This window comes from Zootoca vivipara, chromosome 11 (genome assembly GCF_963506605.1).
Source record: "Zootoca vivipara chromosome 11, rZooViv1.1, whole genome shotgun sequence".
NCBI classification, from domain to species: Eukaryota; Metazoa; Chordata; class Lepidosauria; order Squamata; family Lacertidae; genus Zootoca; species Zootoca vivipara.
The window spans coordinates 4,371,663-4,397,391 of NC_083286.1; the positions used below are offsets into that span (position 1 = coordinate 4,371,663).

At 42.5% G+C, this 25,729-nt stretch overlaps 1 protein-coding gene across 8 annotated transcripts in view; it reads right to left on the bottom strand.

The window, feature by feature from the left end:
* Positions 1 to 25,729, bottom strand: part of PRUNE2 (prune homolog 2 with BCH domain) — a 142,655-nt gene that overhangs the window by 42,544 nt on the left and 74,382 nt on the right. For 7 of the 8 annotated variants that reach the window (XR_004691591.2, XM_035100253.2, XM_035100255.2 and 4 more), the window contains exons 7-9: positions 17,614 to 17,772; positions 10,326 to 16,878; positions 9,130 to 9,922 (exon numbers count right to left, since the gene is read on the bottom strand). Coding sequence is in view for 7 of the 8 variants with exons in the window: in XM_035100253.2 (XP_034956144.2) it covers positions 9,130 to 9,922; positions 10,326 to 16,878; positions 17,614 to 17,772 (7,505 nt within the window). In the remaining variant the exon portion in view is untranslated. The remainder of the gene's footprint in view (positions 1 to 9,129; positions 9,923 to 10,325; positions 16,879 to 17,613; positions 17,773 to 25,729) is intronic. The other variant, XM_035100256.2, reaches the window with a different exon arrangement.

Consider the following 25,729-nt stretch of genomic DNA (forward strand, 5'->3'; position numbering starts at 1 on the left):
CCTGGTTCCCTGTAACTTGGCTTCTCGTAGCGAGGGAACCGCCAGAAGGCCCTCGGAGCTGGACCTCAGTGTCCGGGCAGAACGATGGGGGTGGAGACGCTCCTTCAGGTATACCGGACCGAGGCCGTTTAGGGCTTTAAAGGTCAACACCAACACTTTGAATTGTGCTCGGAAACGTACTGGGAGCCAATGTAGGTCTTTCAGGACCGGTGTTATGTGGTCTCGGCGGCCGCTCCCAGTCACCAGTCTAGCGGCCGCATTCTGGATTAGTTGTAGTTTCCGGGTCACCTTCAAAGGTAGCCCCACGTAGAGCGCATTGCAGTAGTCCAAGCGAGAGATAACTAGAGCATGCACCACTCTGGAGATACAGTCAGTGGGCAGGTAGGGACTCAGCCTGCGTACCAGATGGAGCTGATAAACAGCTGTCTTGGACACAGAGTTGACCTGTGCCTCCATGGACAGCTGTGAGTCTAAGATGACTCCCAGGCTGCGCACCTGGTCTTTCAGGGGCACAGTTACCCCATTCAGGACCAGGGAGTCCTCCACACCCGCCCGCCTCCTGTCCCCCACAAACAGTACTTCTGTCTTGTCAGGATTCAATCTCAATCTGTTAGCCGCCATCCATCCTCCAACCGCCTCCAAGCACTCACACAGGACCTTCACCGCCTTCACTGGTTCTGATTTAAAAGAGAGGTAGAGCTGGGTATCATCAGCATACTGATGGACACCCAGCCCAAACCCCCTGATGATCTCTCCCAGTGGCTGCATATAGATGTTAAAAAGCATGGGGGAGAGGACAGAACCCTGAGGCACCCCACAAGTGAGAGCCCAGGGGTCTGAACACTCATCCCCCACCACCACTTTCTGAACACGGCCCAGGAGGAAGGAGCGGAACCACTGCATGACAGTGCCCCCAGCTCCCAAACCCTCTAGACGATCCAGAAGGATGTTATGGTCGATGGTGTCAAAAGCCGCTGAGAGATCCAGCAGAACAAGGAAATAGCTCTTACCTTTGTCCCTAGCCCGCCGGAGATCATCGACCAGTGCGACCAAGGCAGTTTCAGTCCCATGATGAGGCCTGAATCCTGACTGGAAGGGATCCAAATGGTCCGCTTCTTCCAGGCGTGCCTGAAGTTGTTCAGCAACCACTCGCTCAATCACCTTGCCCAAGAATGGAAGATTCGAGACTGGGCGATAGTTGGCCATATTGGCCGGATCTAAAGATGGTTTTTTAAGAAGCGGTTTAATAACCGCCTCTTTCAGCGGGTCTGGGAAGGCTCCTTCATGGAGAGAAGCATTTACCAACCCGCGAAGCCCATCGCCCAGCCCTTCCTGGCTAGCTTTTATAAGCCAGGATGGGCAAGGATCAAGGAGACAGGTGGTTGGTTTCACTCGTCGAAGCAGCTTGTCCACATCCTCGGAGGTAACAGATTGAAATTGATCCCACAAAACTTGACTAGACAGGACTCTAGCACTCCCCCGCCCCAGCCCTGCTCCCACGGTGGAGTCTACCTCTTCCCGAATCTGAGCGACTTTATCTGCAAAAAAACTTTGCAAAATCATTGCAGGAGATCATGTGGCCCGTACTGGGCCCGGATGGAGCAGGTGGTTCTGCTAAATTGTGAACCACCTGGAAGAGTCTCCTGCTGCTGTTTTCTGCAGATGCGATGGAGACGGCAAAGAAGGTCCTCTTCGCCGTCGCCATTGCCACTTGGTAGGCTCGAAGTTGAGCTCTAGCCCGTGTCCGGTCTGATTCAAAATGAGTTTTCCGCCACCGGCGCTCTAGCCGTCTCAACGACTGTTTCATCGCCCTCAGCGCCGGGGAAAACCACGGGGCTGTCCGGGCTCCATGCAATCTGAGAGGGCGCTTCGGAGCCAGACAGTCAATAGCGCTGGTTAACTCTGCATTCCAGCGGGCCACCAGGGAATCAGCTGAAAGGCCATCGACATGGGATAAAACATCCCCTACCACTCTCTGGAAGCCAATTGGATCCATTAAGTAGCGGGGGCGGACCATCCGAATCGGTCCCACCTCCCTGCAGAGGGGAAGGGTTGCGGAGAAGTCCAGTTGCACCAGAAAGTGATCTGACCATGGCACTTCTTTTGTTTCGCTTTTACTTAATGTCAGATCACCAACATCCATAGAGGTAAACACCAAGTCCAAGGCATGTCCGCGGCTATGAGTTGGGCCAGACTTATTCAGGGACAGCCCCATGGTGGCCATGCTTTCCACGAAGTCCCGAGCGGCTCCTTGTAAGGTCGTGTCGGCATGGATGTTAAAATCCCCTAAGACAACCAAGCTAGGTGTCTCCAGGAGCACATCCGACACGACCTGAAGCAACTCGGGCAGGGAATCCTTGGTGCAGTGGGGAGGTTGGTACACCAAAAGGAATCCTGTACTGCCCCTATTGCCCAACTTCCAGAACATGCACTCAGAAAACTCAGTCTTACCAATAGGATGCCTGGTGCAAACTAATGACTTCCTAAAAATCACTGCAACCCCCCCTCCCCGCCCAGATGGCCTGGGTTGTTGTGCATAAGAGAAACCTGGTGGGCAAGCAGCGCCAAGAACGGGCCCATCGGCTTCCTCCAACCAGGTCTCTGTCACACATGCCAGGTCAAATCCTCCATCCACAATCAGGTCGTGAATGGTGGTGGTCTTATTCATCATCGACCTGGCATTGCACAGCAGCACCTTCAGGTCATGTGGGTATCCCTTGTCTATTCCAATATCCGTCCGGTCAGGACCAGACCTGGAGGCAGGGATAGTCCTCAGACAACGACTAAGTCTGCCTCGTCGGTAATGACATGGTCTGGTCTTAGCGTAACTCCTCCTCCTACCCGTGACCACTGAGATTGGTTGTCCCAGTGCATCACCCCCTGTGGAATCTGCCCCAGCCATTTTGCTTGCTGGGACCCCCTCCCGGGCAGCCCTGACCCCTCCCCTTAAAAACAAAATAAAACCTCTGTAAAAAACAGCAAAGAACAGAACAAAAGTAAAACACAAAAAACGCAATAAAACCAAAAACAATAAAAATTACAAATACACTAAAATTTAACAGATTCCCACACCCGACTAAAAATCCCTCCCTAAAACCTATGTAAATCAAAAAATACAGTAAAACAATACAAAGACAGAAAATTACAAACTAAAATTGACCCCTCCCCTTAAAATCAAATTTAAAACCAATACAGAAAACAAACTAATACAATAAAACAATACAAACAAAGACAAAATTACAAACTAAAATTAACCCCTCCCATTAAAATCGAATTTAAAACCAATACAGAAAACAAACTAACAGACTAAACGATAAACAAAAACCAAAAACAATAAAAGTTACGAACACATCAGAATTACAAGAAAAGCAGCAGCGGCACTGTTTCAGGCCTCCTAGGAGCCTTAAAGCTGTGGTAGAGTATGGGTCCCGCCCCCGGGCCCAAGGTGGAAGTGGGCTTCAGGGGGAGCAGTCCTTCCAGTACTCACAGCAGCACTGATGTTCCAGGCCTCCCAGGAGCCTCAAAAGCTGTGGTGGAGTGGGGGACCTGCCCCAAGCCCCAGGTGGAAGTGGGCTTCAGGGGGAGCAGTCCTCCCAAACACTCCCTGGCAGAGCAGCAATCATATGAAAAGTATTTTATTAATACAGTATGTCTGCAATAATATTTATGAGTTTCAGCTAGGAACAAAACTTTGCACTAGGCATAAAAGAATAATAAGCAAATCAGGACTCCAATCTGAATTGCCTATACTGGCCACAGTATTGTTTTGTTTCACTTAGATTTTAGGAACCTTATTGAATGCTCTTGTTTGTACTTTTATTCTTTTCAATGTAAACAGCATAGATACTTTTATTACACTGAGCAGCATCATTCTTTTATAAATAAAAGCTGAAGACAACAGAGGGTAGGATGCCCTGGGCTATATTGATTTAATAGGCTGTTGAGTGTTGGTTGTATGCGGAAGCGCAAACATTAGGTCGAGAATATACATGGGAAAGCCCTAAAATGGGAAAGTAGGTGTGTATGTTAATATTGGCCAGCAGGAGGGGGGGGGTGGAAGTGAGTTGAGCCCATTGCAAAGGAATTGATGTCGGAATCTGGTGCACTAACTGCCCTAACCAGTGAAATTGTCTTAGCAACAGCATTTTCAGTGGCTATAAGTGGGTCAAGTTGGGATTTACCAAAGCCAAAAATGCAAAGGCTGCAGAAGTCTGAATGTGAGAGGAGAGCTTTGAAGAGAGGGAGCTCTGTGAATTGAAGGAGTGGGAAGCATCTTTTGTAGGAATCAGCTAGAAGAGTACTGTGATTTTTAAAAAAGAATGTAGAAAACAAAGCTGCCTCATTGGGGTCACCAGGTGATTAGCAGCAGCCATATATAAGGGCTCAACTTCTTGGACTTCCTATAACACTACATCAAAGAGTAGATCAGCCTTTGCCAACCTAGTGCCCTCCAGGACTACAAGTGTCATCAGTCCCAGACAGCACGGAAGACAGCATTGATCACTGGAAGATGGGAGTTCCTATTATCTTTGCAATAAGAATGAAAACATGAGGGGAAATGAGGGAGAAAGCTATTGTGGCTGAGAAGGTATGTCAGATTCAGATTCCTAAACAGGGTTCATTTCATGTTGCATTGCCACAACAGATACAGGATTGTTCACAGTGTTCTCTCTGGGAAGACTGTTATTTATCATTTTACCAACTGCTTTATAAGCTTCATGATGTAAGACATTACGACTGCCGCTTTACAGGCTAAGAAAGAGAGACAGACCCAAAACATAGATTCCTGATTCTGAGCCTAACATTATATCCAAACAACCACATTAACTTCATGTGGCTTTAAAAGGCATGATACTGACCTGCCTACCTCCCCACCCCGTTTACAACTCTGCTTCATAGGAATTTATAACCATCAAATCAATCACATGCACAACATCTCTCTTTACACTTATGCTTTAAAGACTTCATGTTTTAAACCCTCCACACCTCAAAGTAGTTTCTCACAGGAATTTTTCAATCTTATTTCACTGACAGTTAAACCAGCAGCAATTCTGGCTATCATTTCAAAAGTGCTCATAAGACTTTCCAAGCTTTGCATTCCAGTTTATTTCTTTTCTTTTCTTAACCCGAATGATTCAGGAGGATGCTTGAAGAATAAAGTGTCATAGGCTTCATTTCAGATCAAAGACAGGACAGCTGTGTCTGCCTACCGGGCTATAAGGCAGAAGGGATCGCAAATAATGCTCCTTTGGTTAAGCAGGCTGTTAGCCCCCTTAGACAGTGGCAGTTCCTTGATTCCCTCCCTGCCCCCTTACTCGGAAAGCTATGCAGAGGACTAAATGACAATAATGAAGAGCCTTAGGCAATTAAAGACACAGGAAAGTTTTGTTCCCTAATTGCACAAAACACATCCACTTCCTGGCATGACAAGTCCATCAAATGCATGTACAGTTCCCTTCATAAAAAGATGTGACGGAATTAAGGCACAGCTGCCTATTTTCCCCCTATAATGAGGCAGTGGACGCTTTGCATCCTGCTGACAAATATTCCCCCCCCCTTCTCTACCCACCCTTGCAATGCTGCAACAATAGAGCTTTTAAGTAGAAAAAGCACATTCCTTGTCAATCTCTCAGTACGAAAACCAATGTGCTTACCTTCTAGAAGCTTAGAAGGATTGTTTCCAATGTAAAAATAAAAAAAAAGATGTTTTAATACTTTGCTTCAGCATCTGCCTTCTATAGCAGCTCACTAGCAATACAGATCTCCACCATTTTTCTGGTCACATGACTAGTGGTACTTCTAAATAAGGATGATCACCTGCCTCTGGATACCAAGCTGTATAGATCAGAAGCGACAGCAGCTCTGAGAAGCACTAGAATTCATCTGCAAATTATGATAATTTAATGGCCCCTGTGGAGTTGTGTCAAGCTCGGAATATATATGCATATATACCCCCCCACATGCATAATTATACCTACATTTACTAAGAAAATCAGTGGCAGAGCTTGAAAAACTCTGCTTTGCCTATCCAGAGATGAAGTAAAAATCTACAGTGAGAGAAAGATAAAAGCAGCAAACTTCTAATCAACTCAATAGCCCAAACCCAATTTTTCAAGGTAGTGAAAGCATTTTAGCAGTTAAGTTGTGGCGCACAGCTGAGAGGCACAAGCTACATAGCATATTTATTTTTCATACTCTGCATGAAAAAGAATTCTATGGAAAATTATGTGGGGGTGTGCTGGCGGGGTAAATGTCAAACTATCAATGTACTAGTTTATGCTAGCTCAGGCTGCACTTTGGGGAGTAGGGAGTAAAATCCAAATGTACCCCATTATCCATCTCAGACAGCTCAGGACCCCAAAATCATAGCCATCTTTTTTGGGCCATGACTGTCCTGTCTAGGTTATTGTTTTACGATATATCAGTGATAACTACTGTGTATCAAGGGTATGTATGTTCACATTGAACCCCAACTTCAACAAACTTAAACACACAAAACTTAAATGCATTAAACTCTAATTAAACTCAAATATGAGCAATTGGCCACAGATATGAGGGCTAAGCCAACGCTCTTGGATATGAGGGTCTGATCCTAGATCTGCTTCCATCACAGTAAAAGACGGCAATGTTTTTGCTTTCCCCTTCTTCTTGCTGTCAAGCAGGGACAATAACATAGCACTTGTGAGGCAGAAATGACCCCCAAAGTTCCTTGTCCATCAGTCTTGCCGAACTGGTTGCCTTCATGTTTTCTCTTTAAAGCACAATCCCAGGTGGCACTGTGGGCTAAACCACTGCTCGAGCAGGCGACCTCCCAGCCATCCAGTCTAGGAAACCTCCCACTAACAGTGCCTCAATCTTATCTGCATTGAGCTTCAGAATATTGGTTCTCATCCAGTCCATTACCAAGGCAAGACATCAGTCCAGCACATCCACTGCCTCACCTGCAGATGTAAAGGAGAAGTAGAGCTGTGTGGAATCAGCATGTTGCTGACAACATACTCCAAAACTCTGGATGACCCCACTCAGTGGTTTCATGTAGATGTTCAACAGCATGAGCAATAAAATCAAACCCTGATGAACTCCACATTGAAGGCTCCATGGGGCTGAAGAGCACTCCCTAAGCAGCACCCTCCGGAACTGACCATCCAAGTAGATCCAAAGCAGTGCTACTCACCCCTAACTTAGACAGCCACTCCAAAAGTATATCATGGTCGATTGCCATGGTGCTGTCAGGCAAGGCATGTCCAGAGTGAGGAATTAACTCTTTATTGTCAAAAGTACACTTACAAGTTAGGAAAGGGCATGTCTATCAGTCCTATGTCTCAAAAGCCTCAGCTATTCCTAGATGTCCACCCAATGAGGCAGTTGTAGCAGCAGGGAGGCCTCACCTCCAACCTCAGCTTATGTATCTCCCTCACCTGAGCTGCATGCAAGCAGGCAAAACTATGTCTCTATGCAACCTGTTTCTGTTCCTCCCACTTCAATCCTCTTCTTGTTCAGGAGGAGGAGCCCTTTACCCTAACCTGACCTATCTCTCCCTTCCCATGCACCTGTTTTTCACTCTCCAATCCTGCAGCTTCTCCTGCCTCTGACTCTCATCTCCTGGCTGTTACAGACTTCTCCAGATCATCAATCCCTTCTTCCAAGTCAATCCTCTCTTCTCTGAGTGCCCACTCCTTGGTGTTCAGACAGTCCTTGACATCAATGGTATCAAAAACCACTGAGTGGTCAAGGAGAATTAACAAGGACACATTTCCCCTCTCTCTCTCCCAAGAGAGGACAACCAAAGCAGTTTATGTGCCAAAAGCAGGTTTAAACGGTTTGATTGAAATGGATCTAGAAAATCAGTTTCCTCCAAGAGCACCTGGATCAGGTTTTCAACCATTTGTCAAGAATCTTGCCCAGGAAGGGGAGACTGGCAGCTGGACAGTAATTTCTTAGATTTTCCAAATCCAGGGAAGGTTTTTTTGAGGAGTGGTTTTAGCACTTCTTCCTTGAAGCAGGCAGGGACCACCCCCTCACACAAGGAAGCATCACATCCCTGGCCCAGCCAGCTGTCCCTTCCCAACTAGTTTTTATCAGCCACAAGTGGCAAGGGGCCAGAGCACAAGGGGTCACCCTGACTGATCCAAGCACCTTGTCTACGTCCTTGAACCTTGCTAACCAAAACTCAAGCAGAGAGATCAGTCTCACAACAGGTTGGTACAAATGGGACCTGGGACAATACTTTTCAGTACAGAGTACTTCTGTTCAGTTAGCCACACCATCTTCCAGGATACTCGATTCCATCTCCACTCCCTGAACAAGTCAATCAGAATTTCACTTGCAATCCTCACTTGTAAAATTCAGGACTCTAACAAGGAACGCTGAACTTCTGGTCTAAAGGTAGAGCAGCATGATACATCCCTAGAGTAGATACTTGTTAGGAATAGGATATCCCAACAGTGGGGAAAGAAATATATTGGTCAGAGGAAGGTGAGAAGCTGCTGTAATAAGGAAAGTGTAAGACCCAATGCTTCAACTTCAAGCATTGGCATTCAAGCTGAGGCTCCAATACTTTGGCCACCTTATGAGAAGAGAAGAATCCTTGGAAAAGACCCTGATGTTGGGAAAGATTGAGGGCACTAAGAGAAGGGGACGTCAGAGGACAAGATGTTTGGACAGTGTTCTCGAAGCTACGAACATGAGTTTGACCAAACTGCGGGAGGCAGTGCAAGACAGGAGTGCCTGGCGTGCTATGGTCCATGGGGTCACGAAGAGTCGGACACGACTAAACGACTAAACAACAACAACAAGACCCAATGCATGAAGCACAACACTCTTCATCCCTGCATTCAGCATAGCAAAATCTTTCAGGAGGTGCAAGGCTTACTCAGGTTAAGATAGAGAAAAGAATTGAAGAATCCTTTTTTAAAAAAAACCTGTCATTGTTAGTAAAGAAACTGAAAGAAAGAAAGAAAAAGTACAAAGTCTACGGGTAATATCCAGTGGTGGCTTTGTGTCTGTAGAAAGCACTTCCACTTGTACAAGGTGTGCACCCCAGATTTTTGCCCCCTCCCTGGCTGCATGACCATTTGACCCATATTTATACAGAAAAAATAGAAATAAAATGTGTGGACCTGTCCTTACCCTGTTACAGGACTGAGTTCTCTTTCACTGCCAACAAATTGGGTCTCCTCTTCTGCTTCTTGTTCTGTTACCATACCATTGACAGAATGATGTTCTGAAAGGACATCCAATTCACCAGCAACAACTTGCAATAAAAGAGCATCTGTCCCTCTATTGTGTGATTTCCCATCCTCTTGTTGCCCAGATTTGTGAGAGTTTCTCTCTAGCAGAGTTTCATCTTGTGTCTCACAGATCAATTCCTGGCGTAAAACACCTTCTAATTCTTCAACAGGGTGTCTAGATTGTGACTCTATTGTGTCTATGCTACAGTTTTCTTCAGGTGATATATCATTCACTCCGTTTTGGCCCACCATAGTCCATTCCTGATCTTGCGCAGGGCTTCTGGGTGATTTCTTTTCATCTCCCAGTTTTTGAGGCACAACAGCAGAACTTTTCTCTGCCAAATAGAAAGATTCCCATTCAGTCTCCAGAGCAGACTGCCCTTCACTTTCATTTATTATGGAGAGCGACTGAAATGTATCCGAGGTTTCTGCTGAAAAGGTTTCAAGAGAATTCGTTTGTTCTACTGCTGTAGCTTCCTGTGAAGTGAAATTACTTTCTTGTGTTCCCAAGATATCCTTCCTCAAAGATACAGTTTCTCCGCCAGTAATGAGGACATAATCCATCTCTAGTGAAGATTGATCTTCGGCTTCTTTCATAGTTGTATTTTCCTTTCTTTCTGGTCTTATCATCTCTGACTTATCTGTGGACTTGCACCCTTCACTCGCATTATGAAGTGTATAACAGATAGATTCTGAAGTTAAAAAGAACAATTTTAGTTAAAGTAGTTAAGTCACTGATCAAGATAATATTAAAAACAAAATACATTATATTTAAGCTCCTCCTCCTGTTCTATTCCCCCTCTTTTTCCTTGCTTAAGTGTGGCTTAGTGAATAAGTATTATGCTAATTGCATGATATTCTAGATTGCTATAAAGTATATAAATACAATATTCTGTGATACATGCAGCTGACAACAAAGTCTCAGTTTTCTTTCTTTTGCCAGTATGTGAAACAGTAATAATCAATATCGCCTTCTTTAGACAGGAATGACAAAGAAAACATTTAAGCACAAAGTTTTAAAACTCTGAAGCACTGTATGTATATTTTTTTATTTGTCTAACACACATTCTATCAGTAAATGCATTAATTACTCACCATTGGCTATGCTTATGACCCCATCTGCTGGTGAATCAATATTATTTGATTCTGCTTCATATTCAAATTCTTTCAAAAAATCAGTCAACTTAGGAGTCACTTCAGGTTCTAACAATAAAGATCCCCAATCTTGATCTTCTTGAGAACATTCCCCAGTTTTACCATTGGAATCACTAGGCTTAGATTCTGAAATATTCCTTGCACTTCCAGCACCTGATAAATCAATATTACTTGAATCTGTTTCATATTTGAATTCTTTTAAAGCATATGGTGATTCAGGTGTCTCTCTGGATTCTAACAGAAATGATCCCCAGACTTGACCCTCTTGAGAACATTCTGCAACCTCATTGTTGACATCAGTAGCTATAGATTCTGAATGATTAATTTCATTGACACACGTGGGTGATTCAATACTACTTGAATCTGTTTCATATTCAAATTTTTTCAAAGTGCATGAAGATCCAGGAGTCCCGTCAGATTCTACTAACAGTGATTCCCAACCTTGATCTGCTTGAGAATATTCTGGAACCTCACCTTTGATATCAGTAGTGCCACATTCTGAATTGTTCACGCCACCTTTCTGAAGAGTGTAATCATGACCAAATGATACATCAAATGGAGAAGTACATGCAAGTGGTGATTGTTCTGTGAGTGATCCTACAACCCATGGGCTATTATTCTCCTGCAAATTTTCAGGTTCTTGTAGAATATTAGTGGCATATTGACTTTCTGCACCATAGAGGAAATCTTCATTTTCTTCTTCTAGGGAGGCTTGCAATGAATGTTTCTTTCTGAATATTTCATTGATTTCTACTCTTTTCTCTGATTGATTGTCTAAGATTGTCATGGGATTACTTTCATTCAGTGTGGCAGACGGTTTAGTGGCAACTGACATCTTACTGATGCTCTGCATATCTGATGCTTCCAGCTGATCATCCATCCCTGTAGGTGAAACCAGGGGAACAGCAGGATCCATAGACTTCATTTTGTCTGAGGAAGTTGCATCTTCCTGTTCTTCAAAGGTTTTATTTTCATATGCATTGCTTTCCTGATTTATGAGTTCTGCTTCCAAATTTTCACTACAGGAACTTGGCGGATCCTCTAGTTCAGTAGTAGTTTTATTTGCTATGTCAGATTCCCGCATAATAGTTTCCTCTCCAGTTTCAGATAACTCCTCATTTCCAGCAAGTGTTACTTTGTAGGACTCACCAACACTTGTCTCATAATCAAGACACAGACTTTCACCACATAATTCTTCTCTGTCAATTGCCAGCTGCTGATTAAAGACTACGTCTATGTCTTTGTATATTTCTGACAGCATGGAAGACATCTGAATAGCTTCTTCAGGTTCAGTTAGAACAGAAGATTGGGCACAAGTTTCCTTGTTTTCATATTCATTGCAAACATCAGGGCTGCTTGAGGCCTGTGAACTGCTGTCTTGATCACAGTGACTTAATATATCAGGATTTTCACCATTTGTTCTCAAGATGAAAGGCTGTTCAACATTAGTCCACAAATCTGGATCAACAGTAAATGCCTGGCAATCACTAGGGTTGTTGTTTTGTAATATATCTGGAACAAATGAATTTTCCTGTGGAACTTCATCACATCTTGGGCTAGGTTTCCTTATTGGTTTTAAAGGTAGTGCGGTATTAGATGGAAATTGTTCACTGGTTTCCTTTTTATCTAATGGATTTACATTTACTTCATTTGGATTGATGGATGCTGCATTCATTTTATCTCTTAGCAGACCAAGTGTTGGATCGACCTGAGCAAGTGCGTTCAATAGGTTTGATTGCCAGTCTTCTGGAACAGGGTGTCTAAGAGTGTCTTGATCTTTAACATTAGTAACAGAGGATTCTTGTTTTACACCCCCTTCATCCTCACAGGATGGTGACAGTGGATAACACTCTTCAAAATTCACAGTACCTTGATCTAACTCTTCTTCTTTGTTAGCCAGCGAGTTTGCTCCATTTCTGCATTCACATTCACTGTTATCTTGAGTAGACTCATTTTCAAACTTAGCAGCATCATGAAAATTTTGTTCTTTTTGCTTTTCATTTTTTTCTGTGTGCATTTGCATTGCACCATGTGTAATGGTGACTGTGTCATTAGTTTTTAAATCATTATCAGAATAAAATTGTGCACCTTCCACTGAACTTTCATCTTGGCTTGGTAAATTCCACCATTCTGAGGAATCATCTGGAAATCTAAGATTGTCCACTATGGGTTTTTTATTTTTATCTAATGTGGTTTCAGAATGACCTTGCATTATTACATCCCAAGCATCTGAATTCTTTGGGCCATGGTTTTCTTCATGATTTATATCAGACATTTGTGGAGTATTGTCATCTGCTTCATCCTGAATTGTTTCCCAATGTGCTGAACATTCAGACGTTTCATGAACATAATCCTCCATTGAAGTGTCAAAGGCATTAAGATTTTCTGAACTTTCATTTAATGTGACTACTTGGACATTTTCCTTGAAATGAGACTGAATGCTTGAACTTTCTGAATCAACTGCAAGGTTTGTTTCATGAGGCCGAACAGATTCTTGCCCTTGTGTGTCAGTCTCTAGTCTGTTAGGATGTAGAGCTGACTGTGTTCCTGTCTCTTGCATATTAAAATATTCTGAATCTACATCAATTCCAGGACTTGATAATGAGGATACTGTATCATCATCCACATGAGCATTCCAAAGCTCTAAGTTTTTCGGCACTTTGTGTTCAGTGCTTGTTTCAGAATCTTCTTGGCTTTTATTCTCAGGTAACTCTTTTCCAGATGCTTCCTCACCATCAGTTGTGATGTCCCAAGATTCTTCATTTTCTTTTTGATTATTAGCTACCTGCAAGCTATCCCAAATATGCACATTTGTAGAAAAATCACTTGTATCGGGAGTGGTTGCACTTGAGTGTGTATAGTCAATGGAACAACTACAAGTGGTGTCTTCTTTGTAATAGGTGTCATTGATAGGAATATCTTCTGGAAAATTATACATGGTATCTGACCCTTCAAGTGCTTCATTTATCTTCGGGCTTATTCCAACAGACTGTGCTTGTTCATCCATCGATACATTCCAGGCATCTAGAATATGGGACAACTCATGATGAGGCATAATATCAATACATTTCTCATTTGAAAGCTTATTCTCAGACTCCCCGCTTTCAGAAGTTTCACTATCATGCGAAGAATCCATACCATTTGACAACAAATCATTTGTTCTAGGCTTATCCATTGTATATTCTGTATATGAATCCCATTGAATTTCCACTGATCTCTCTTGATTTTTATCCTCTAAAGATGCTCCGTGACTGCTAAGCATTCCAGAAACATTTTCAGGAGTTTCCAAATCAAATTTATGAATGTTCAAGTTAGGAATTGACTCATCAAGTTCCTGATGTTCCTGATGTTCTCCTACTGGTATTGGCAATTCATCATGTAGCAAACAACTTGATGGCTCTGACTTAGAGATACGTTCCTCCAATTTATCCCATACATCTTGATGTTCAGCCAACTCTGGATAATGCATTCCTTGATGGTATTCTCCTCTAGGGGAACTTGGGGATGCACTCTCCTTCTCAGGGATCTTCTGTGCAGATAGTTCCCTATCCAAACTTTCAGATGGGGATAACACATTTAAACTGTATTTTGGGAAAGCATCCATGTCAAGGCTATGAATTGGGTGCTTGTTTTCTTTTTTGAGAGATGTAGCAAAATATTCTGCATTGCTATCTAGAGATCCACCCTTCTTTTCCTCATTGACAGGATGAGTCTCATTGGAAAATAGTAGGCTTATTTCCTCTGGCTCTGCTACTACATTTTCTAGACTGTCACTACATCTTGTTTTTTCTGGTGACCTGGGAGAGCCAAAAATTGCCCTGCTTTCCTCTGAACTATTACTAGATGAGAGAGGGAGTGGAAGGATCAAGTGTTTATTGTCATTTTGCATCATTTCATTCCTAATATTTTCAAGGGTGACTTGCCCACTTCCCTCATCTGTTCTTTGACATTGCTTGACTACTTGCTTTGAGGCAGAAAAGATGCCACTGTGCTCTAATCCAGTCTGTTGATTGTATTGAAGCTGTTCATCCCACTGGTTCAACTGTTTATCTAGAAGTCTGGTGTTCTGCTCTGATTGTTTGTTTCTTTTTACTTGATCACTGACTGAAAATGTTCTCTCCATGTCATTTTTGTCCTCAAGGATGACACCACTACTTACTTCAGCATTTCCCCCTCCAATATCTATGGTATTATTTAGAGCTGAGTGGCTATTTTTCTCTGTATAAAACGTCATTATTCCACAGTCTTCAGAAGAAGGACTACTTTCATTATCACAGTAGTCATCTGAAAAATATGAAGCACCTTTTTGTTTCAAATCAAGTAAATCAATATTTTTCATAATAGTAGTTTTAGAATGTACTGCTTCCAGTTGGTTCTTATTATTAAGTGGTGCTTCCCCAGGGCCTCTACTTCCATAGTCAGAATCAGTGGAACATACAGCTGATGTTTGTGGTAATTTCAAATCTCCAAAATTGTATGTTTCAGGTTCACCTGAGCTTATGTTTACCATTTGATCCAAGATTGGCTCATAATGTTTGCCCTCACTCTCTTTTTCATCTCCAACCCCTGTTGGTGATACATATGAGTCAGATGTTGAATAATTTGTATCTGGTGGAGAAACAATCAAATCATCACATGTATTTGAGGTGTTAAAGTCTGATTCTCTATATGACAGGAAGGGGTCTTCCCAAGAGACAAGGTTTCCAAGTGCCTCTTTTCTAATGTTTGTGTCATACATGGCCCATCCATTGGTATTTTCAAATTCTTTGGGTTTAAGTACAGTATCCCTTTGGTGTTCCATAGCCGATTTAACATTCTTCAGCATACCACTCGTATCATTATTTGCATTTTCATATATTCTGTTGTTTTTTATTGAACTATCTTGTCCTTCGTTCTTTGATCCTAGGTCTACTTGACTGTTTAGATGTTCAGAATCATTGCATTCAGAGTGTTCTGGTGAACAGTTGGACATAACCCATGTATCAAGTTTCATTGGGGAACTATGATCAAAATCTACCTGAGGAACATTCCATGTACGTTCTGAATGTCCAGAACCATCATGATCAATTTCTGCCCAAACATTAGGTGAATTTGTGTTGATGTGTCCACCATTACTATTGGTATTACCCCAGGGACCAGGAATTGCAGGAACTGGTTGGCTGGTATTCCACATGCTAGCAAAGTCCTCCATTGGTTGGTCATTGTCTTTTTGTTGGCATCCCAAATCCTGCTTAACTTGGGCAGCACCAAACTTGTTCTCCCAAATACCTGCTCCTGAAAAATCCATACGCTTCTGCTGCTCTTGTATACAGACTGAGTCTGAAGCTCTTCTATCAGTCTGCTCTTTCAGTAATAGATTTGTTTTATATTCTTTCCATGAATCAGGACTCTGAAATACAGATTCTGGTTCAGTTGAACTCCACGTAACAGCATTTTTGGGATCTATTTGAAACCCATCCCACCAGCTCCCATATCTTGTACGAGACTGAGAACTGTTTACATGATCAGTTTCATTATTTTCTTTAATTATATCTTGTGGGCAAAATAAAGATGGCCCATCATCTAAAGGTGGAGATTCCACACGGCTGGTCATAGAGATTGGTGGAGTTCTCCTCTCAACATTGTTCAACACTTTAGGGTGAGAGGAAGAGTCATTTTCTAGGTCTACCATACTAGGATGTTCTTGCCAGTGGCTACACTCATTAAATTTTATTGTGTCATCTTCTTCCTTTCTTGTCATTGGTAAATCAGTTGAATAATTTGTAATGTCACATTTTGATAGATTTGTCTCATTAATTACTTTTGAGTCAGTTGGTGGTTGTCCTTCTGATGAACCACTGTCATGGGAGAAGTCATCAGGAGGGGAACAGTCCACAGAATGAGAAGAATCCATCTGAACTGTAGCCATTGGTGTTAAATCGAAGTTGAATAGATCAAAATTGTTGCTGCCATTCCTAGGCTCAGATTTTTCTTCTTCAGCTACTGCTCCTTCAGGAATGGGACTATAGGAATCAAAACCGGAAAGGAAACTGTGATGAGATGCTGCTCCTTCTACTGGGCTATCATCACTAAGAAAAACTGAGCTCTCCTTAGAAGATCTGCTGCTTCTAATAGTAGCAAGCCCACTGTCAGGACTCACAAGATCTACATTAGCATCAGCATGGGCTTGGACAGATCCATTATGATCTTGAGGGTTCTCTATAAAGTTGACAACATTTGGCTGTGGCTCAATGTCAGAGCCATACAGCTCCATAACACCAGAAGATCCTTGGGAAAGTGGAGCACTTCCAGCAACTGCTTCAGTGGAAGATGTTCTACTGTTTGGTGCCATTTCTGGATGTCTCCTGCTGATAACGTCTTTCATTAGCAGGAAAATTTCATCGCAATTGGCTGAAGAATTTTCTTGGTGATAAATGAGGAATTGATCACATCCATATTCCAGAGGATCCAGTTCTAGGCAAGGATTCTGACATTCTTCTAATTCACAACAAATCTGTTGAGGGGAAAAAAAGCAGTGGTATTTATTATGAGTGTTGCATAATTTAAAGTTGAAAACAAACTTTACTAAGTTTTCTTTTTAGAAGAATAATCTAGTGACTTTTGGCTAGAGCTGTATTAGGGGGCTTTAGAAGCAAAGAAACAGAACACATAACAGTATTAGATTTAAACAACCCACATTAAAACCACAAATTCCTGCTTTCAGTCCTTAGCCTCTTAACTTGCTCAGATTGAGCCAATCAGTTTCACCCCCTGCCCTATCCAGGCCCCACTTAAGCACCTAGGGTAGTCCGGTGGTAATAAATTACAGCAATTCTAGTGGTAGATTTTAAAATGGCAGGGAAATCCAGGACTAGAGCAATTACACTGATATATTTTGTGGTTAATCTTTTTCTAGGAAGTCTTGGGTTGGGGAAATGTGGACAAGTCTCAAGATGTTTATGAAATGAGGAAGGATCCAAATTAGGTATATTGTATAAAATTATTTTATTTCTTCTTTTACAAAATGATGATTTGTTTTCTCTCTTCTCCCTCACCACTCCTTTAATCATCTAATGATGTTTTTATTGCATTGTTGCTCACAGATAACAATGCACTCAATAAATGTAATTTCTATGTCTCATACATCCTATGCTATCGCAAAGCTAAAAGACCAACAGGGAATGTAATTATGTGTTTCTGTTCTAGAACACAGACAGCATTACTTTACTCTTTCCTTCAGGATACTTACCTGATTTCCCAGCTCCATGTTTTCTGAATAAACTGCTATCTGCCTTTTTTCTTGCCTTTCTTCTGATAAGTAGCTGGCCAAAATGACAAGGACATCAAAACCATACTTATCTACAAACGCTTTTAGATCTCCGGTCATGTTTCTGTGAAATAGGCAGTCCTGAAATATGACAAAATTATTTCTTATTGAAGGATTTTTTCTATTGGTTAACATCCAGAGCTAACTGGAATGGCTAATCAAATTAATGATGAATGCATTGGGATCTTGTTCATACTCTTATGGACCCCAATAATTATTGTAGCACTAAAAGTTAAAAGAACATAGCCATATGTTTATACTTTCACAAGAATAATAGAATCATCAAGTTGGAAGAGACCCCCAAGAGTCACCTAGTCCAGCCCCCTGCAATGCAGGAATCTCCCAAAGAAGACTGTTCCACTGTCAAACAGCTCTTACAGAACCTCCTTTCTTGTAACTTGAAGCTACTGGTTCGAGTCCTACCCTCCAGAACAGGAAAAAACAAGCTTGCTCCGCCCTCCATGTGACAGCTTTTTAGATCTTTGAAGATGGTTATCATATCTCCTTTCAGTCTCTTTCTTTCCAGTCTAAACATACTCAGCTCCTTCAACCGTACCTCATAAGGCTTGGTTTCCTAACCCTTGGTCATCTTGGTTGCCCTCCTCTGCAGATGTTCTAGCTTGTCAACATCCCTCTTAAATTGTGGCGCCCAGAATTGGACACAGTATTCCAGGTGTGGTCCGACCAAAGCAGAATAGGCATAGTGAAGACATCCAGACAACCTGTTTATTCAGCATTCATCCTGATTTACTTGCACAAAGCTTACACAGTCATTAGATTATGCCTGGTCTTTACTAAGCATTTGATTTGTTTAGGGGGCAGTTATATGACAAGAAGCATGCATTCTGCATTCATTCAGATTCGTGGTGGGGAATACATCCTACACTTTAATTGCATTCTGTGGCACATTCCAAACCACAAAGTCCTCCCCTGGCTGATACCAAAGTCCCAGGGTATGGTCTGAAGGCACATGAGGCCATCAACTTGGTGAAGCACAGCATGTTTGAGGCTGGTCAGTGACAGGATGGTTCTACTTTGGGTTCCATGATGGAATGAAGGTGGGATATAAAGGTAAGAAAATAAATAAATAAATAAGGGTGGGTGTTCCATCTCTGCTATTCCCTATCATCCTGTTCTGACAGTAATTTCTTCAGGGGGCTGGGAAGAGTCCTGCAAGCCCCACCCCATTATATTTATCCATGCTCTGAGCCACCTGCTCATCTGGAACCAAGAAAGCTTTTATATTCCTTTTATACTAATTAGGGGACTGCATCCCACCACCCCATCTCTTCTGCCATCAACCCACTTTATTTCTGATTGACAGCCAGAGAGCCCTTGAGAAGCCATCACTGGTAGGAAGGCTGACAGTGACTTACAACACACAGCCCTCTGTCACCTTAGGCAACAAATTCACTCCAAAAAGGAAACAGACTTTCTACTGTCATGAAAGTGATGAGGAAGATAAACACCTCACAAGCAAATCAGGATGAATGTAGGTTGTTTAACCTTCTTGCAAACAAATCAGAATGGAAGCTCAATAGAGACCTGGAATAATCTAATCTCTAAATAAGATTTGTGCAAGTAAATCAGGATGAATGCTTAATAAAAAGCTTTTCTGGAAGAGCCTCCAAAATCCACCAACATCACAACTTGAGATGTCCCATGTGATCTGCCCCACACCTATGTATGCTATACATTTCCAGAGTTGTGGGATAGTAACCAGGCCTTTTCAGGTGAAAAACAAAAACCTTCGGGAAAACAAGGAATCTTACACCAAACAATACCATAATTCAGTCTTTCTGAAATAACAACAAGGACTAGATCCACCTTTTAAAACAAGAAAAACCTTGCCATTTTGCATTGCAAGTTAATGGTATACATTCAGTGTGCTTTAACATCTTTATTTTTGACTAAAAATAAAATACCTTAGCAAAACAAAGAACACATTTAACTGGGTTTCTTTGTCCCCCTTTGGCTTGCGCTGTTTGCATTTGAGGAAATGTTTTGTACTCTGGCAAAGAACATTATCATACGACATTACTGGCGTTTATGCTGCTACTAAGCAACATTCTCCCTAAATCAACAGCAGTTCATCAACAACACACCACAACTGTATATTCAGGTGGGCACTTATTCACTCCCTCCCATTCCAAACTCCACACATCTGTCTTCTATCTGATAAATTACTTTTTAGCTTGTGTGTGTACAAATACTATTTATTAATCTACTCAGACGTGTCTAGAAAATGTGTCTATTTCCCCTTAAGTTAAAATGAAAATGAAAAACATTTCATCAAATGTTAGGAAGGGAAAATATTATTTCATACATTGAACTGTCTGGGGTAGGTTTTCCGCAGTTTTGCATGCTTTTCCTGTGCTGTTCACCTTGGCATTCACCCCAAATAGAGTGAATAAGCGGGAGAGAGAAGGGGTAGATGAGGAACTACTAGGACATCTCTGTGCAATTTGCAGTAGATCAACAAGGATTTATGACTCCCCATTGTTTAGCAACAGCAACTTATCTTTTTAAATAACAAATTAGACGCCTGAAATGAAGAAGCCTTGTAGAGAAAACCAACAATAGATTTTTGTGGGAAAGAACTGTGAACTCAAAAACTGAAAGCAAATTCCTGGGCTACAATAAACTCAAAAAGTTTTGAAATTCTCTGTGTTTATCAGCTCCCTTTCTCAGACCCTAATTTACAATTGACTTCAGATGGTGGATCTTGGCAGTTTCTAGGAAAGAAACAATGTAATCCCACAATATTGGCACCTACCCACATCCATGATATAGGACTAGAGACCTTGCAAGGGACTTTTTACATTTTCTTCTTTGAAGGGCATGTCAAGAAAGTGCAGATGATCTCTGGGGACACCTTGCTCAGAAGGATTCATTCTGAGAAAGAATACTTCCTCAGCAAGACCAGGCTGACTTGGCACTAGGAGTGTCAGGGAATTCTCATCAGAAATAGAAATCCCTCCCTTTCATTTATAGACTCTACCATACCTTTATAAACCATTCACTGGTATAGGCTGTGAAGCATTTTGTGCACCTAAGTTCAATAGGTGAAAATATATTTAAAATGCAACCATAATGAACATAAAGGGCACAATTTCTATATCTTGTTTGGTTTCAAAAAATCTGGTATTATTAATAAAGCAATATTATACACCTATTATTTGGTGGTGGTTATTGGAATTGGAGTGTATGGGGTGTTGGGGGAGGAGCTGGACACAGGCTGGACACATTGTGCTCCTTCTGGAGCAGTTTGTCCACCTCTGGTCCCCGCCCTCAGCATGTGACAGCAGCCACACCCAAGGAACGGTTTCAACTGGCTGGCTAAACCAGGTGAGAGGGAGCCCATTAGTCTCAAACCCTCAGTGACTTAGGGACTTTGCCTGCATTCAAAGACAGGTCACTTTGGTGCTGTTAATGCAGGTACGAGTATCTGCAGCCACAATAGATGCAGTGATCCTCCTGCAGTCTGACTTGTCTCTTGAAACAGACAGATGCCAACAATAAGATGGGAATCTCTTCAATACACTGCCGTTTTGGTGCAAAGTCACAACGGCAGCAGTTTCCATTTTCAGGAAGCTGCATGTGGGAGTCAAATACAAATTACTATATTAAAAACTAAGCTCCTTTAAAGTTGTAGAAACTGAATACCTGGAATAATTTATAAGCATACTCCTTTGCATTCGGAAGTAATTGCACCCTGAAATAAATGGGACCTAAGTTAGTCATCATTCATTTGAGACACATTAAGTTAAATTGGGACTCAGTGTTATTTACTCTTGGTTCAAATCAGTGCCACTTGTTCTGAGACTTTTGACTGCCAAGATTGTTCCCACTTCTTAAAAGGTAAAGGTAAAGGACCCCTGATGCTTAAGTCCAGTTGCAGACGACTCTGGGGTTGCGGCGCTCATCTCGCTTTACAGGCCGAGGGAGCCGCAGGGGCGTAGGAAGAGTGTCAGAAGTATGAGCAGGAGTCAGGCTCTGGGGCCTGTAGTGCTTTGCAGGACTGGGGCCTGCCTCAGCTTGTGCTGGAGAGGCAAGGAGTGGTCACTCAGGTGAGGCCACTTGATACCTCACTGCACCTGGTGGCAGGAGCTGGGAGGGATAAAGGCTCAGCATTTCCCTTCAGCTCTTGGCCACAGCAACGCTACCCCTGCCTGGTTGCCTCTGGCCTCTCGCTCCTTGGACCTTTGCCTTGCCGATGCCTTGCTCCTTGACCCTGCGATTGCCTGCTGCTGGACCCTCAGTCCTGCACCTGTTCCTGCTTCTACATCACCATCTTGCCTCTGGTCCTGACGTCCTCAGTCAGGGCTTCAATCGCCCGCCGAACGGACCATGACAAAGAGGCAGCACGATCTCTTGCAACTGCCCCCCACCCGTGCTGGGTGCCCTGACCCCACAGACGGCGGTCCCCGCCCCCAAAGCGTGCACCCCGCCCCTTTGGGCAGCACGCCCCACCCCCTCCCCCACCTGCTCTCCGCCACTGGAGAGCCAGCATTTGTCCACAGACAGTTTTTCTGGGTCATGTGGCCAGCATGACTAAGCCGCTTCTGGAGCAATGGGACACCGAAACCAGAGCAGCACACAGAAACCTTCTTACCTAAAGTTAATTCATTCTTCTCTTCGGCTTCTAATAAATTGTTCTAATATTTTGATAAGTTGCCTTATTTATGGGGTTTTAAACCATAATTAACTTTTATCTATATTAATTTTCCTTAAAGAATTACATAAGAAATGATTTTTAAATTTCAATCTACTTTAAGCAAATTTAGTAAAAGAGATTAGGTGTTACTGTAAATTGTTACTGCTCTTTGTGTTAAGCCTGCAGTATGCCTCGTTAGAAATGTTTTATACTGCTTGCTTACATTTTAATATTTTAGACATTGAAGTTATGTTTTAAAATGTTTTTATAGCGAATACACGGGAAGCTTAGAAATTCTTGAAATAAATGTGCTCATCAGATGCTATTACAATGATGATGACCTTTTGTCTCCCATTCTTATAAAACCCATATGCTCTCATCCAGTTACCATTGTTTCCAAAGGAACTAATTTCCTTTAAGTTGTGCTCAGGATCAAGGTGAAAAATCTGAATATTGTTGCAGCACTTAATCATGCGCATGATAAATTCAGTCAACGTGCACCTCTAGTGCAACATGCAGGAATACAGTGTTCCATATACAAAAAATATACTGGAAAATATGATGTGACATATTCTTTTGTTGAATTAAACTATTTTACCCTAGCTATGTTTTCAAACCTACATCGTTGGGAATAGATAATACCAATTTAAACACAGCTTTGGGAATAGATTTTTGTTTTGTTTTTGTCCTTCTCAATAGTTATACTTTCTGATTTATGGCATCTGACAGTTGATTACCCAAGTGAGTCCTGTATAAATGTACATTACGCATGCATCTTGACTCTTTGGAGGAACTAACTGTGTCAATATTAACCTGACCAAATTAAGAATAAGATGCCTCTTTTGTTCTTCACACTTCTCACATGGAGAGCACAATATGGCTTTTGTCAGAGGTGCTCCATCATTTTGGCTCAAGGAAACTGTCAGTACCGTTTGGGATCCGTTATTCATGGGCAGATATCCTGATGGGTCTAATGAAGCCTTTCTGCTGACAACTCATTTGCTAAAAATACCCAACCATCACAAAGTACAAATGAGGAATATATTTCTTTCCTCATTACTGTGTTTTTTCCCCGTCTCACAATTGGCAATTATGTCATGAACCCCAACGATCCTCAAGCTGGGATATGTTGAACTTCACTATGCAGTCTATATGTATTTATAGCCTCATCATATGTCATGGTCAGTATTTCTGTTTCTTTTTTCTTACTATGAACTCACTCACTGACAAACTTTATGACATCTTTTAAATTGCAACATAATAGGGTAAACACCAATGTTGTTGCACACATGCCGTGCCAACAGCCTGTGTGCCATTTGTTGAAAAAATTGAGCTAATTACTGCAAGCCCTCTCCTGGAAACATGAGTGGGCCATTTTTTAAATAAAAGTTTTCAGGTAATGTCATCAAAGAAAAATAAGAACACATATTTTTGTCACATTAATCATTGCATGCTCTCTCTTTCACACACACAGTATTGAACCTTGTGGAATTAGCAACATACATACATTGCACTCAGTATTCCATAAATTTACAACAGGCAGGCATCTTTCATTAAGAAAGTCATGAGAATTGGGCCAAGGAAGTATGAAGATTCCTAGACAATTTATTACCAATCCCATGAGTAGGATAAGTCACATACTGCTGCTTAGTGGATAATAACATTATATGTATGGAAGAAGAAGGTATCTCATATGTAGCCATTTTGCATATTAATGGAGAATCATAGAATCATAGAGTTGGAAGAGACCACAAGGGCCATCCAGTCCAACCCCCTGCCAAGCAGGAAACACCATCAACGCATTCTTGGCATATGGCTGTCAAGCCTCTGCTTAAAGACCTCCAAAGAAGGAGACTCCGCCACACTCCTTGGGAGCAAATTCCACTGTCGAACAGCTCTCACTGTCAGGAAGTTCTTCCTAATGTTTAGGTGGAAGCTTCTTTCTTGTAGTTTGAATCCATTGCTCCGTGTCCGCTTCTCTGGAGCAGCAGAAAACAACCTTTCACCCTCCTCTATATGACATCCTTTTATATATTTGAACATGGCTATCATATCACCCCTTAACCTTCTCTTCTCCAGGCTAAACATACCCAGCTCCCTAAGCCGTTCCTCATAAGGCATTGTTTCCAAGCCTTTGGCCATTTTGGTTGCCCTCTTCTGGACACGTTCCAGCTTGTAAGTATCCTTCTTGAACTGTGGTGCCCAGAACTGGACACAGTATTCCAGGTGAGGTCTGACCAGAGCAGAATACAGTGGTACTATTACTTCCCTTGATCTAGACACTATACTCCTATTGATGCAGCCCAGAATTGCATTGGCTTTTTTAGCTGCTGCATCACACTGTTGACTCATGTCAAGTTTGTGGTCTACCAGGACTCCTAGATCCTTTTCACATGCTCTCAAGCCAGGTGTCTCCCATCCTGTATTTGTGCCTTTCGTTTTTTTTGCCCAAGTGTAGTACTTTACATTTCTCCTTGTTAAAATACATCTTGTTTGCTTTGGCCCAGTTGTCTAATCTATTAAGGTCATTTTGAAGTGTGATTCTGTCCTCTGGGGTATTAGCCACCCCTCCCAATTTGGTGTCATCTGCAAACTTGCTCAGGATGCCCTCAAGCCCATCATCCAAGTCATTGATAAAGATGTTGAATAAGACTGGGCCCAAGACAGAACCCTGTGGCACCCCACTAGTCACTTCTCTCCAGGATGAAGAGGAGCCATTGATGAGCACCCTTTGGGTTCGGTCAGTCAGCCAGTTACAAATCCACTGAATGGTAGCATTGTGTAGCCCGCACTTTACCAGCTTCTTAACAAGAATATCATGGGGCACCTTGTCAAAGGCCTTGTCAAAGCCAAGTTGACATGCCACAGGTTGGCATTCTGTCTGTCTCAGGAGACAATGGAGGCGTGCACCTTTGGGGCTGTAGTCAAACTGTTATAGCACATGCTGTGGCTGTAGAGTTGCAGCTGGGGCAGCTAGTTGAGCCTAGGACTTGCCAATCAGAAGGTGGGCGGTTCGAATCCCTGCAACAAGGTGAGCTCCCGTTGCTCGGTACCTGCTCCTGCCAACAAGCAGTTCGAAAGCACATCAAAGTGCAAGTAGATAAATAGGGACCGCTCCGGCGGGAAGGTAAACGGCGTTTCCATGTGCTGCTCTAGTTTGCCAGAAGCGGCTTAGTCATGCTGGCCCCATGACCCAGAAGCTGTCTGCGGACAAACGCCAGCTCCCTCGGCCAGTAAAGCGAGATGAGTGCCGCAACTCCAGAGTCGTCCGCGACTGGACTTAACGATCAGGGGTCCCTTTACCTAAGTGAGCCTATCTGATCTTTACTGGGGCTGGATCTACACAGATATAAAAATGCTATTAAAATGCTATAAAAAACC